The 16,046-nt window shown below is 44.3% G+C and overlaps 1 protein-coding gene across 1 annotated transcript in view; it reads right to left on the reverse strand.

Moving 5' to 3' along the window:
* Positions 1-2,581: 2,581 nt before the first annotated feature.
* The window catches only part of LOC143975931 (extracellular calcium-sensing receptor-like), a 69,895-nt gene continuing 56,430 nt past the window's right edge, over positions 2,582-16,046 (reverse strand). Inside the window, exons 4-5 of the mRNA XM_077478464.1 lie at positions 4,397-4,624; positions 2,582-2,665 (exon numbers count right to left, since the gene is read on the reverse strand). Coding sequence (XP_077334590.1) covers positions 2,582-2,665; positions 4,397-4,624 — 312 coding nt within the window. The remainder of the gene's footprint in view (positions 2,666-4,396; positions 4,625-16,046) is intronic.

The raw sequence follows: 16,046 nt of genomic DNA on the forward strand, positions 1-16,046 counted from the left end.
TCTTGAAATCTAACGCCCTGAATGTGACGCTATCTCCTGATACCTGTAAATCTGTCAAAAAGCCCATCTGTTACAGGCCCACTACCAGTACCGCCATCGGTACCGCCACCAGTACTGCCACCAGTACCGCCATCGGTACCATCCGTACTGCCATTGATGCCACCACACAGACCTGCCACCAGTACCACCACACAGGCTCACTAGCACCACCATCGGTACCGCCACTAATACCGCCATCGGTATATCTACACAGGCCCGCCACTAGTACCACCACTAATACCGCCATTGGTATATCTGCATTGACCCACCATCGGTATCGCCACACAGGCCCGCCACCAGTCTCGCCATCATTACTGCCACACAGACCCATCACTACTACCGCCATCGGTGCCGCCACACAGGCCTGCCACTAATATCACTTTCGGTACCACCACACAGGCCCACCACCAGTACCACCAGCAGTACTTTCGCACAGGCCCACCAATAAGTACCGCCATAATTTCTCAAAGGGTTTACACACCTGAGGAGGCATATGCCATCCTTACCATGTTGGATGATGAGAGCAGGGGGGAACAGAGCCCGAGTCCGTGGAGGAAACCGTCCCTCCTAAAAGAATAAGGAGATCAGGATCAAGATCAGAAGACCTGCCCACCACCAGCAGCGCCAGACCCCAGGAAGAGGAGCCTAGTACAAGTACTGGAATTACACATCCAACGAGATGAAAAGAAGAAAAGAAGAAAATAATCCAGCCTCAGTCCTACCTTACCAATGCCCTGGCAAACCCCTTATGGTTGCCTGCCAACTTAGGATCCGCTATAATCCCCCCTTTCACCGCACAGCCAGGTGTGCAGTCCAACACAACAATTTTTTCCCAATTAGATTATTTTCATTTATTTTTCCCACAAGATTTGCTGCAGAATATGGTTGAAAAAAACAATCTGTATGCATCCCAATTTATTGCTGCCAACTCCAATTCATCCTACAACCTTATTTTCCAGTGGCGACATCTCACACTGGAGGAATTTAAATAGTTTTTTGGCCTTACGTTCTCTATGGGGCTTGTAAAAAAGAACAAACTCCATGCCACCAACCCCATCCACCACATGCCAATATATTGTCATATATGCTGTCATATCCAGGACATGCTATGACATGATTATGTGTTTTCTACACTTCAATGATAGTTTGCAGTGCCTTCCCTGAGATCATCCCAACCGTGACAAATTGTACAAGATACACCCCCCAATCAATTCCTTTTCCCAGCGTTTTTATCCCAGACCAAAAAAATGTGTGTGGACAAATCCCTTATACATTTTACTGGCCAACTGCACTTCAAGCAGTATATACCAAGTAAAAGAGCCAGGTATGGGTTTAAAATTAAATAAATTGTGTGATCGAGGCACTGGATAGATGTACACATTCCGTATTTATGAAGGCAAAGCTCCAGCCCTGTGAGTGCCCCAAATATATTGGAACCAGTGGGAAAATTGTCTGGGAGCTGGCATATCCCCTGTTCGAAAAAGGATACCACTTATATGTTGACAACTATTATACCAGCCTTTTTTGTCACCTTTACAGTAAACAATCCCTGGCCTGCGGTACCTTAAAAAAAAAAAAAAATAGTAGAGCTTTCCACAAAATCTATTAACAAAAAAAATTGCAAAACGGGCAATCTGCATTCATGAGGTATGAGGAGGTGTTGGCCATGAAGTGGGTGGACAAGAAAGATGTCCACATCCTCTCTACCATCCACAATGACACTTTGGTGGAGATCCAGAGAAGACGCGGCCCTGTTGTAAATCCTGAATGTGTCCACGACTACAATCTGTACATGGTGGCGGCTGCATTTAAACAATCGGATGCTACACCCTTATTTGTTTTAGCAGGTACGCATTGCAGCTCCTGGATATAGAAGTGAGCCCATTGGCTCACGCATCCAGGTCAGAAAAACATCACCAACTGCAGCGTGAGTAAATCAGTAAATGATGGATTAAGTGAAAACAGAAAGCCCATAGTTATCTATTCCCCCAAAGAAAAATGGAGTGAGAATACAAAAGGAAGGATTGGAAAGAGCCTTGATGTCTGGCATAATATAGCCAGTTGAAATTTGACATTGGGTATGAACCGATGACCGTTTTAATGACATACATATGAGAACTGCAAGTCTCCATCCCTAATTGCATTTGCAGAAAAGAAGGATTGGGACTTTAAATGAGGTAAATACCTCCATCCCGGTTATGTGAGAAAAAAGGAGAACAGGGTGGGACTTTAAATGAGATGTACAGTCGACAGTACAGTCGACAGTGGTGGGTGTAAGAAGCGGCATATTTAATATAGAATTAAAATTCATACAATGAAATAAATGATAAAACAGCAAATTTCATATATATACAAATAGGAACATGAATTTACATGACAGTATATAGCCCTTATACTACATTGACTGAGTAACTTCCTGTTCATTTGAAATTACTGATAGCATTACAACTATCCCTGTGAATAATAACAATAATTAAGCGGCTTTGGCATAACATGTACTAAGGCTCCCTCCATATAAGTAGAGATAAAGTACAACAATTGATCAATTTATGCATTGCATATAATAAGGCTCTACGCGTTTCGTGGAGCGTGTTGATCCACTCATCGGGAGCAGCAATGTCTTGGTCTAAAAAGGAGACAATAACAAGTGTCTAAGTCACTACATTGGAGAAGGAAGAGATGTAATAGGGAAAATTTATGGTCTGAACAATACTCACAACCGCCATAAGGAGATGCTATACTGAGAGCTGGAAGCTCCCCTAAGGGTGTCTTGACCGGGACAGAGCGTGGCACATGCAGGCCCACAAAAAGGGATCCCACAACCCGAGAGAGGCTGTCCAAACACTGATGGCTCATATAACCCAAATTGCTGATAATGGCTGCAAATATCTTATGATTGGACGATTTCTGTACTTAAATATGAATGAAGTAATGCAAATATATACATATAATTGCCTATATTACCTATTATTAAACTTGAAGCAGCCAAGATATGCCTTGGGTGAATGCCAGCCAAACCATGGAACTTGAGCCAACAGCGTGGACAGACCGCCCGGGTGGGGCCAATATGAAGGGCCGCACGTCTAACGCCACAGTGTCAGTGGGGGGAGGGGCGCCATTGCCAAAATGATGGCATCATATGGCATGGGCATCGAGGACCCTTCTCACTGACCATAGATGGAAAAATACTGCCAGTGTAATGACGCTCAGAAGTGCGTTACGTGGCGTTGATGCATAACGTGGAAGTATCCATCCACTCCAATAAGGAGAGGGGAGATCCCGCGGTACGCGGTACCGTTTTAATGACATACACCACACGAGGACCGGGATGGAGGTATTTACCTCATTTAAAGTCCCAATCCTTCTTTTCTGCTAAAGCAATAAGGGATGGAGACTTGCGGTCCTCATGTGGTGTATGTCATTAGAACGGTCATCGGTTCATACCCAATGTCACGTTTCAACTGGCTATATTATGCCAGACACCAAGGCTCTTTCTAATCCTTCCTTTTGTAGGCTCACTACATTTTTCTTTGGGGGAATAGATAACTATGGGCTTTCTGTTTTCACTTAAGCCATCATTTACTGATTTACTCACGCTGCAGTTGGTGATGTTTTTCTGACCTGGATGCGTGAGACAATGGGCTGACTTCTATATCCACGAGCTGCGATGTGTATCGTGGGATCTCCCCCCTCCTTATTGGAGTGGATGGATACTTCCGCGCTATTCATCGACGCCACGTGACACACGCCATGCATGTGACACACTTCTGGGCGTCATTACACTGGCAGTGTTTTAAACATAAACATGTTATACTTACCTGCTCTGTGCAGTGGTTTAGCACACATTCCTCCTTCTCAGATCCTTCAACAGTGCTTCTGGCCCCTCCCTCCTTTTGAGTGCCCCTACAGCAGGCAGCTTCCTATGGGGGCACCCAAGCCAAGGCGAAACTCCCTGTGTCCATTCAGACATGGAGCTGCGGCCCTGCCCCGCCCCCTCACTCTCCTCATTGGTTCAATGACTTTGACAGTAGTGGGAGACAATGGTGCTTCACTTGATGGATCGAGATTGGACTTGGGGAAATATTGGGGGGGTGGGGGGGCTGAGGGGGGCTGCTGCACACACAGGGCTTTTTATCCTAATTAATAGAATGCATTAAGATGAAAAACCTTCTGCCTTTACAACCACTTTAAGCTTTGCAGTTTATAGCCTGTTGGCAAATAGATTTTGATGTACATTATAAACTCTGAAAAGTCTTAAGAAAGTAAGGATACTCTGGTGAGCTTTGCCTTTTTTGCATTCTTTCAATTTCCATCGACTTTATCTTTATTAATACTCAAATTTATAACATAGTCCCACCTTATTGGCAAATTTCCATGTTATGGCTTTATGGTTGACATGAAGCTTCTGACCTTCTGGAGCCCAGGGTGTAAAGTTTCCCACCTCCTTATAATCTGCAGTATAATCGTTGCCCAATATCCAGTTAGTTATTCTGTAGTGATAAACAAATTCTCCATATTCATTAAAGAATGGCGCTGGCTCAGCCGAGTCAAAGGAATATTTCATTTCTTTTAGGAGGCAATACAGCTTGAAAATAAACATAGAAAGGTAAAAATGCATGCTGGTATAATAGAATCTGTGAGAAGGAACAAATCATTTTCAGAGGATCCAGACATTTTTGACTCCCCTCACAGGATAAAAGGTATGTCAAATACATCCTTCTGTTTTACTGCAAGTCACCCAACTCATAACCAGTTGCAGACTCTGGGCGCACTAGACACGCCCAAAAAAAGTCATCAATATAGACAGGGCATCCCTAGTACGTCCAGTCCTTCTGTCTTGTTGCTGGGATCCCCCTGTCCCAGTACACTGATTAATCACAGCTGCATTGCGAGTATACAGAGGGGGTCCCGGCAGCAGGAGCTGTAAAAAAAAATCAGTCTGGAAATTTTTATCAACAACATTGCTCAGCTGCAAATACAGGAAGCTACAATGAAACGTTTAATTTTGTATGTTTCTGTTTATTCATCTACAAATCAAAGGAATGTACATCAATCTGCAGAAGAAGTCAGTTAACCACTTGCCTACTGGGTACTTAAACCCACCTCCTGCCCAGACCAATTTTCAGCTTTCGGTGCTCTCACACTGTATCCAAATTATTTTTTTGTCCTTTTTTTCATACAAATAGAGCTTTTATTTGGTGGTATTTGATCACCTCTGTTTTATTTATTTATTTATTTATTTTGCGCTATAAATGAAAAAAAGACTAAACATTTTGAAAAAAAGCACATTTTTCTTTGTTTCTGTGATAACATTTTGCAAATTATTTTTTTTTCTCATTCATTTTGGCCACAATTTATACTGCTACATATCTTTGGTAAAAATAACCCAAATTATTGGATATTATTTGGTCTTTGTGAACGTTAGAGAGTCTACAAGTTATGGTGCAAATCATAAAAAATTGATCACAACTGATGTACTGGTGACCTATCTCATTTAATGTGACCCAAACAAGCCAGAAAAGTACAAATACCCCCCAAATGACCCCTTTTTGGAAAGTAGACATTCCAAGGTATTTAGTAAGAGGCATAGTGAGGTTTTTGGTGTTGTCATTTTTTCCCACAATTCTTTGCAAAATGAAGATTTTTTTATTTTATTTTTCCCACAAAATTGTCATTGTAATAGGTTATTTCTCTCACATGGCATGTGTATACCACAAATGACACCCAAAAATACATTCTGCTACTCCTCCTGAGTATTATGATACCATGTGTGGGACTTTTTCACAGCCTGGCAACTTATACTGCGTACACATGATCAAACAATCCGGCGGACTTAGAAAGTAGTTTTGCATCAAAATTTGCCCACCAGTCTCGCAGTTACAAGCGGTGGCCCGCTCTTCTCTCGGCATCACTGCCGCCACTGCCTTCTGTTCTTCTCTTCTTGAGATGTTGCCTTGTTGCTGTCTCTGGCCGCAATGACAGGGACTCGACTGGGACATCATAATGGGCGCCTCACACCGAGTCCCTGTCATTGCGGTCAGAGACAGCGACGAGGCAACATCTCAAGAAGAGAAGAAGAAAAGAAAAGAAGAACAGAAGGCGGCGGCGGCGATAGAAGACCGGGCCGCCGCTTGTAAAAGAGCTGGAAGAAGGCGCGGAGGCCCGGCAAGAAGAACCAAAGAGGGGGACAAGAACCCCGAAGAGGGGGACAAGACCCCCGAAGTCAGAAGAAGAAAGCCGGGCTCCTCTGCTAGTAAAAGAGCTAGCAGAAGATAGCGGAGGATTCCGGCGAGAAGACCCCCCAAGACGGAAGAAGACCCCCGGAGCTGTGCAATAAACTATATTTAACCCTTGTGTGTTGTGTTTTATTTACATTTTTTTCACAGATGAATGGGTAGGGGTATATTGTACCCCATACTCATTCACATAGGGTGGGGGGCCGGTATCCGGGGGTCCCCTTATTAAAGGGGGCTCCTGGATTCCAATAAGCCCCCCGCCCGCAGACCCCGACAACCAACGGCCAGGGTTGTCGGAAAGAGGCCATTTTCCTCATCAACATGGGGACAAGGTGCTTTGGGGTGGGGGGCCGCGCAGCCCCCCCTTTCCCAAAGCACCCCCATGTTGAGGACATGCGGCCTGGTATGGCTCAGGAGGGGGGGGCGCTCGCTTGTCCCCACCCCCTTTCCTGACCAGCCGGGTTGCGTGCTCGGATAAGGGTCTGATATGGACCATGTGGGTATCCCCACACCGTTTTTTCGGCGTAGGACTTCCCCTTTAAGTCCATACCAGGTCCATACCCCCTTCCTTGACCAGAGCACTTTTTACAATTTGGCACTGCGTTGTTTAACTGGAAATTGTGCAGTTATGCGATACTGTACCCAAACAAAATTTGCGTAATTTTTTTTCTTTTGGTGGTATTTGATAACCTCTGCAGTTTTTATTTTTTACATTATAAACAAAAAAAAACAGCGACAATTTTGAAAAAACAAAACAAAACAATATTTTTTACTTTTTGCTATAATAAATACCTCAAAATGTTTTTCATCAGTTTAGGCCAATATATATTCTTCTACATATTCTTAGTAAAAAAAAAAAAAATTGGTTTGCACAAAAGTTATAGCGTCTGCAAACTATGGGAAATATTTATGGCATTTTTTTAATGGCGGCAATCTGCGAGTTTTATAGGGATTGCAACATTGCGGTGGACAGATCGGACACTTTTGACACATTTTTGGGACCACTGACATTTATACAGCGATCAGTGCAATAAAAATGCACTCATTACTGTGTAAATGACACTGGCGGGGAAGGGGTTAAACACTAGGGGGCGATCAAGGAGTTAAAGGTGTGATTCCCCAGTGTGTTCTAAGTGTGGGGGGATAGAACTGAGTAAGAGAGGAGACATATCGTTGTTCCTGTTTACTAGGAACCCAACAACATGTCTCCTCTCCCCTGACAGCACAGGGGAGAGGAGACATGTTTTACACACACAAATTCCCGTGCTGGTGCTTGTTCACAAGATCGAGAGTAGCAAGCAGTGATAGCACCTGCCGGCCACGTGCATAGAGTTCTCTCTGGTGGCTCTTAAAGGGCCAATGTACCCATACGGGATTTTGCGCACCCGTGCCACTTTGACGATGTATATCGGCGTGAGACGATCAGCAAGTGGTTAAACGGGACAAATTACAGCATAAAATGCACACTTTTTATGTGCAGTAACACTATTTATTTTTAAATTAACACTGCTCAAAAAAGGATTGCGGAAAAAAAATAATTGTTGCAGGACAATATTCACAAAAAGAAAAAGCAAAATTTATTATCAAATACTTAACGTAATTTTCCTTTTCTGATGGACTCCATGGCAGCCTACGTGTGGGTTAACCCCGCCTCCTCTCCAATTCTATCGGACCCCATTCCCATAAATGAGCACTTACCACTAGATACTGTGTTCCGTAACTAGCCTACTCTTTGACCCATAGGTGGGAACTCCGTCTGCCATGGAGTCCATCAGGAAAGGAAAATTACGGTAAGTATTTGATAATAATTTTTCCTTTTTGCAGATAGACTCCATGGCAGCCTACGTGTGGGAAATAACTAGCCAACCACATGGGTGGGTATGCTGAACAAAAAATATTTTAATTTGTCCTATCGGCCAATAGGATCTTTAAACCAAAGTTTACAGAAAACAGTGAAGCAGGCTCAATGCAATAATGAGACATGAATATATTAATTGAGGCCCAAGAGGCCACCTTGCAAATGGTGTCAGGAGCCACATGACGTGCCACAGCCCAAGAGGCTGCCATTCCTCTGGTGGAGTGTGCCGTCACCGCCTCTGGAGGAGCCAAGCCCTTAGCCATGTATGCTTGTTGGATGGTCCGCACAATCCAAGTCTTGAGTGTCCTGGTTGAAGCTTTCTTCCCCTTATTGCTACCTGAGTGCAGGACAAAGAGGTGGTCAGACCGTCTGAAGGAAGAAGTCATTTGTAAATATTCCTTTAAAGCTTCACCTACATCCAGAGGATGAATTTCAGTAGACCCCGGTGTCCTAAAAGTAGGTAAGACGATCTCTTGGTTTTCATGGAACACTGAAATCATTTTCGGGTTGGAACCCAGCATGGGGATGAGGACTACCCGGTCTGGAAAGAACGTCAAAAAAGGCTCTTCATAGCCCAATGATCCAATTTCAGAGACCCTCTTAGCCGAAGTGACAGCTACCAAAAATGCAACTTTTGCCGAAAAGTCCTTAATGGAAAGCGGGAAGGGCTCCGTGGTACTAAGTCCAGTGATTGAGTCAAGGTCGAAGGGAAGATCCCACTTGGGAAACCTTGGCTTTCTTTGGGGCTTAAGCCTTGATGGTCCACAGAAGAACTGCTGTATCAAGGGATGAACCCCCCATGAAGTACCGGAAAAGGCTGACAAAGCTGATACTTGGACTCTGAGGGAACGAATGGATAAAGGTAGATCAAGCCCAGTTTAAAGGAAGCCGAGAATGTCCTGGACTCCTGGATGTTTGAAAGGCCTACCCATAGAGGAACAAAATTCCACAAATTTGGTCCATATCCTACCATAAACTTTATTTGTGCTTGACCTCCTTGAGCTCACGAGGGTGGAAATTACTCTCAAGGCACACCCGAGAGATTCTAGCCCCTCCCTCTCAAGAACCAGACCGTCAGTCTCAGAAGTGCTGGGCAAGGGTGCAAGACTGCCCCTTGAGAAAGAAGGTCTAGCCCGAGGGGGAGAGGTACCGCATCCCGAAAACTGTACCAGGAGGGGGAACCAAGGCCTGTTCGGCCAGTGGGGAGCTATTGTCACCACTTTGACTGCTTCCGCTTGGAGCCTCCACAGAAACCTGAGGATAACCGGTAGCGAGGAAAGGCATACGCCCTCCGGAACTTCCACTGATCCGTCAGGGCGTCTGTTCCAAAGGCCTGGCTACAACGTCTCCGAGTGTAGAATTTCTTCACCTTGAAATTGCACGGGGAAGCGAATAGATCTACCTCAGAATTGAACCCCAGCGACAGAATCCACTTGAATGTTTTAACATCAAGGGACCACTCATTGTTGCCCAACTGAGTGTGTGATAGGAAGTCGGCTTGAGTGTTCTGAACCCCTGGGACGAAGACTGCTGAGATGTCTAATAGGTTCTTATGTGCCCATGATAAAATGGGTTTGACTTCTCAAAGGAGTGTAGAGCTCCAAGTACCCCCTTGCCTTTTCACATAAGAGACTGCCGTGGTATTGTCCATCCTTAATAATACTGACTTCCCCTTCAAAAGGTGAGAGAAGGACCGGAGAGCACACCAGGCTGCTCAAAGTTCCAGGACGTTCGAGCCCGGAATGGGGAGACATGTGTCCCACTTGCCCTGCGCAAGGTTCAATCCACAAAGGGGCCCCTAACCAGTCCCGCTGGCGTCAGTCGTGACCGTGACCCAAGAGATGGGAGCGATGGAGTGACAAGTCAGCGGGTCCTTGCGCTGGAGCCACCAGAAGAAGGCTGTTCCTCATTGTCGCAGTTATGCGGATATGTTGGTTCTTGTCTCCTGACTTCCATTGGTTGAGAAAACCCATGTGGAAAGGTTGTAATCTCCCCAAGGCCCACTTGACCATGGGAGTCGTAGAGACCATTGTGCCGACAATCTCCAGGCACTGAGAGGCTTTCAGATACAGGGGGGTGTAGAGCCCGAGAGATTCTTTCTCGCATAGTCTGAATCATTTCTACTGGAAGAGAGATGGTGCTTTCCAGAGTGTCAAACTGAGCCCCTAAGTATATCAGGTGTTGGACTGGATCATCATCTAGATGACTCTTTGCCAAGCTCAGAAGCCACCCAAAGCTGGGCAAGGTGGAGATCACCTGCTCCCAGTGCACTAGCAACTGTTCTTTGTCTTGGGACAATACTAGAAGGTCGTAGAGGTAATGGTAAAGACCTATCCCTTTTAATCTGATAAGAGCCACTACGGCCAAGAGAACCTTTGAAAAGACTGGGGGGGACGTAGTCAGCCAAAGGGGAGGCAAATAAATTGTAGATGATTTGCCCGACATGGAATCTGAGATATTTGTGAAATTCCCCTTCCACCGGAATGTGGAAATAGGCGTCTTTTAGGTCGATCAAAATCATCCAATCTCCTGGCTGTATGGCTTGTTGAATGGTTGATAGCATTTCCATTTTGAATTTCACGTGTTCTATAAATTTGTTGAGATAGGTCAGGTCTATGACCGGGCACCAAGAACCACTTTTCTTTTGTACCAGGAAGAGAGGGGAGTAGATTCCCTGGAACCATTATTCCCTTGGTACCTGTACTACTGCACCTTGAATCTTCTTAAAAGATTTTTATTCACCAAATGTTTATACATATTGTTATTACAATGCAATAAACAAGATAAGACACCTTCTGATACATATCCAGGTCAATAATATTTTCATAATAAAATAGTTCTTCATCTCTATGTCTTGTTCTTTGTACATTCAGCTACCTATTTTTTAAATAAGTCGAAACCAAACCAAATTGAACCAGAAGTACATTTAAAAAAAAACAAAAAAAATGAATGTTTCTATAGATAAGGTATACATTTCTTGTGCATATAGTACTTCATAGTCCCGAGGGGATGTCCCCCGTAAACATTTGTGCCGTGTGCTGCTGTCTAATTCCCCACAAGATCTCTCCATCGCCAACCCGGTCATATAGTTGACTTATGTAAATACATATCAGTTTGTAGAGTGTTTTCAGAGTTAAGCCATTTTCCCCACACTTTATTAAATTTTTTGGTTGATCCTCTGGACTTATATATCATTTTATACATGGTAAATTTAGCGTTAACTAATCCTTTCCAGGAGTTTATTGTAAGATGCTCTTTTCTGATCCAATGGAGTGCAATTAGTTTCCTTATATAGTAAAACAACAGTCTTAATAGTATTCTCATATTGTTGCTCATAACCTCATCTTCTATAACCCCGAACAGTCCGAGAAGTGGGCTACATATGTATATCTAACGTATCAGCAATAAATTGGGTTACCTGGGACCATCCTGTCACATTCTCATACCATGTGTATAAAAGAGCCTACTTCTGTCAAGCATTTGTGACAAGTGGGGTTATCCCGTCGCCCCATTTTATATAGCCTTAGAGGGGTATAATACATTTGGTGTAAGTATCTAAGTTGTATCAGCTTGTCTCTGGCAGAGATGACCGTAGGCAGGTAGGAGGTAAGAACTCCTTCCCATTGTTCATCTGTGATTTTCTGGTATAATCTCCACCTGTTTTTCTCTGAGTTTCCTTTCCTTAGGGTCCAACCTGTCTGTTAGTATATTATAGTATGTGGATATTCTTTTAGTGTGGTCTGGATCAGTAAGTAATTTTTCTAGTTTAGAGTTTTCCAGTGATACTAGTCCAGTTCCAAACTGAGCATAAACAGCATGTTTCAGTCTAGTGAACTGGTATTCCCATGTCTCTGGGACATTTAGTTCCCTTTTCAGCTGTACGAAGGACTTTAGTTCCCCGTTATCGTATAACTGATGTAGGTATGTGAGTCCGTCCTCTAAACAGAAAAATTGCTTTAGATTAAGGTGACCAGATTTTTAAAATGAAATGATCAAATCGGACACTAATGTTGTGTACACACGACTGGTTTTCCCATCGGAATAAACTCCGAAAGTTTTTCCGACAGAGTTCCACTGAAACTGACTTGTGTACACACGATCGCACCAAAGTCCGACCGTTTAGAACAAGATGACGTACAACGCGTATGACGGGACTAGAAAAAGGAAGTTCAATAGCCATTAGCCAATAGCTACCATCTCGTACTTGCTTCAGAGCATGCGTCGTTTTTGGTCCGTCGGGAACAGCATACAGACGAGCGGTTTTCCCGATAGGAATTGGTTCAGTCGGAAATATTTAAAACATGTTCTATTTCAAGGTCCGTCAGAATTTTCAAAAAAAAAGAAAAGTCAGATGAGGCACACACACAATCGGAATACCCCACTGAAAAGATTCCGTCTGACTTTTTCTGCCGGACATTCTGCTAGTGACACTTTGGAAACTTTGTGGGAATCAGTGACACTAATAGAGTGATCAGTGCTAACAATATGTACTGTCACTGTACTAATGACACTGGCTGAGAAGGGGATAACATATAGGGCAATCAATGGGTTACCATTGGGTTGTGCCTAACAAGTGTTTTCTCACTGTGGGGCAGGTGAAAACATAGATCCCTGTACATGCTTTGCAGGAACACAGGATCAATGTCTTCCATACTGACAGAATGGTGAACTGCCTTGTTTACATAGGCAGACTACTAGGTGAATCCGCAAGATCCACTGATTGGCTCTGACACCCAGAAATGCAGGATCACGTATATAAGTGATCCTGCGCAGCGCGACTGCCCTGTAGCAGTAAATCTGCTATCAGGCGATCGGAAGCTGGTTAAGATCATCAGCATTATGATAACTCACAGGCAGCAGGCACTCTATCATGGCTCTGGCTGGCTCTGTCACAGTGTGTCACATGACATGGCTGCTGGGTGCTGATTTTGTTAACTTATGACCAATAAGTGCCTGCTGCCTGTGAATTCTGATACCATCCATTATGCCAGAGAGACAGACACAGTGCAATGTAGTCTATTCACAGACACCGCCAAAGCACACCTGTGTTGAAGCCTTGAAGACACTGGCAGCCCCACGATTGGATCTGCTTCCCCTCTATTCCTGCTGCTGGACATCATCAGCTGAGCTCAGCTGCCTCTCTGCCCATAGCCACCTCCGCCACCTGCCTCACTGCCTCTCAGGTCTCACTCTCCAGGCCCTGGCTACTACTGGGTGGGGAGCGAAGGAAAATGACTCTGAAGGCAAGGACATAAGCAGGCAGGTGGCTGGCCGGAATTTGAGCCAAGGCAGAATAACATGTGAGCTGAATGAGCATGTGACGAAAAATAAATAGTCCATCCTCTCTGACCAGCACATCATCATCAGAAAGGGACACAGATAATAGAAAAAATACACCTGCCTAAGCTAGTAGAAGTGGGGGTGTGTAATTCAGAATATTTTTTGCCCAGCGCCTGTTGAAGTCAAATCCGGGGACAGGCTTGGTCCGGGGACAGTGTCCTCAATCTGGGGACTGTCCCCTGAAACCGGGTACATCTGGTCACCTTACTTTAGATAAGGGTTGAACCATAACTGGGAATTAGGGGAGTGGTGAAGAGGCCTGTCCTTTATATGTTTCATACAGGTCCCCAATATACATTTAGCGGATTTGAGTATCTCATTACCCTCTTCAGTGGGAGTCTTTCCTCTGAAAAAGAAGTTTAGTAAAGTTTCATATGAGGTTACTGTTGCTGCTTCCACTGCAACTGCAGCTTTATTTAGTTGTGGGAACATTCGCCAGTGGATAAATACTAATTGGGATGCTAGGTAGTATAGACGACGTAGGTCAGGTATTGCCAATCCCCATCTTTGGACTGGCAATTGTAATATCTCTAATCAATAACTCTAGCTGCCTTATTGCCCCATAGGAAAGATGTCAGCAAGGAATTGATATGTTTGAAAAGTTTCTTCGGAATGTACTTTGGGGCATTGGAAAGAACATATAATAATTTCGGAAGGAAAATCATTTTAAATAAATTGGATCTACCGTAGAGTGTAAGTGGGAGATCTTTCCATTTCTGTATTCTATCCCTAAATGCTCTTATTATGGGCCACAGGTTAGCTTCAGTGAATGTGTCTACCGGTAGTTGGATCATTCATTCAATTGGGAATTGGATTATTCCTAGGTATTTGAACTTTTTTACAATGGCCAGAGGGCATTGAGCTGGGAGGGTTAAGTCCGGCTGGGGGTCTAGAGGAAAAATGACTGACTTGGTCCAATTGAATCGAAAGCCAAAGAAATCTCCAAACTCTAGAATCAGGGAGACTGCTGTAGTTAAAGACACGTCAGAGTCTTTTAAGTATAGGAGCATGTCATCTGCATATAATCATACATGTTCCTCCAGGTCCCCAACCAGAAATCCCTGTAGAGTGTCATTGATTCTGATCTTAGCTGCCAGTGGCTCAATGGCCAGGGCAAATAGGAGAGGAGACAGGGGGCACCCCTGTCTCGTTCCCCTGTGAATCTGAAAGGAGTTTGAAATAAGTCTATTCACTCTTTATATAATAGCCTAATCCAGGAGATAAATTTTGGTCCAAAACCCATTTTGCCTAAGAGGGAGAATAAATAGTTCCATTCTACAGAATCAAACGCCTTTTTGGTGTCTAAAGATGCAATTACTCGTTTGCCCTTATTCATATGTTGGCTTTGCAGGTTGACATATAGTCTACGCAAGTTCATTTGGGTAGATCTACTGGGTATGAATCCTGTCTGATCTGAGTTAATTAGTTTAAAGGGGTTGTAAAGTTATTTATTTATATTTTAAAATAACAAACATGTTATACTTACTTCCACTGTGCAGCTCGTTTTGCACAGAGTGGCCCCGAACCTGGTCTTCTGGGGTCCCTTGGTGGCTGTCTCTGCTTCCTCCCGCAAGTACTTCTCACATTCATGCAAGCTCCCTCAAGTGGTGAGAAGCACTTGCAGACACACTCCTGTGATATAGCCAGCGGCTATAGCAAATCGCTGTATCACTCGTCCCCGCCCCCGGCGTGCCACGTCATTGGATGTGATTGACAGCAGCGCAAGCCAATGGCTGTGCTGCTTTGAATCCATCCACTTCAGCCAATCAGCGGCCAGGCTGAGTGGCGAAGAGGATGTGGCACATCTCCAATGAGGCAGGATGCCCTCCGGGGGCCTGTGCAAGGCGCTGCCTCTGCGCATTATTCTAAATGTTCTTTGGTGTGGGCCTTTTTTGAGACCAGTGCATCAGATCGCACCGCTGCTATTTGCGACATATGTCTCAAGCGTATCTCACGTGGCCAAAACATCAGCCACTTGGGCACCACATGCTTGACCAGACAAATGTTGACCTGCCATGCAGCTCATTGGCAAGCGTAGCTTAAAGACCCACACCAAAGAACAAAGCAGACCTCTCCTTGCACCTCATCAGCTGGGATCTCCAACAAGTGTGGGACTTTCAAGGGGTCAAGTAAGTAAAACAGGGGGGCTGGGGGTGCTGGCACTGTGAGATGTTTTGCATTCTATGCATTAAGGTGAAAAAATATTTACCTTTACAACCCCTTTAAGGATCACTGACTTCAATCTAGTTTTCTAGTTAGAATTTTGGTCAGTATTTTGACATCCGAGTTGATTAGAGAGATCAGTCTGTATGACTCACATTCGTGCGGATCCTTAGCAGGTTTGGGGATCACTACAATTAAGGCCTCCCTCAGAGAGTCTGGTAATATGTCCTCTTTTCCTGCTGCTATAAAAACTTTTTGGAGAGTTGGAGCTAGTTTCTCCTTATGTAATTGGTATCACTCCGCTGGGAGCCCATCTAAGCCAGGTGATTTACCAGGTTTGAAGGAGGAAATTGTGCTGCTTATTTCTTCCAGCGATATTGGTAGTTCCAAAGTTTCCCTATCTTCCTGAG

The sequence above is a fragment of the Lithobates pipiens genome, unplaced genomic scaffold (genome assembly GCF_037356315.1).
Source record: "Lithobates pipiens isolate NorthernLeopardFrog02 unplaced genomic scaffold, aLitPip1_a1.2 Scaffold_13, whole genome shotgun sequence".
NCBI lineage: Eukaryota > Metazoa > Chordata > Amphibia > Anura > Ranidae > Lithobates > Lithobates pipiens.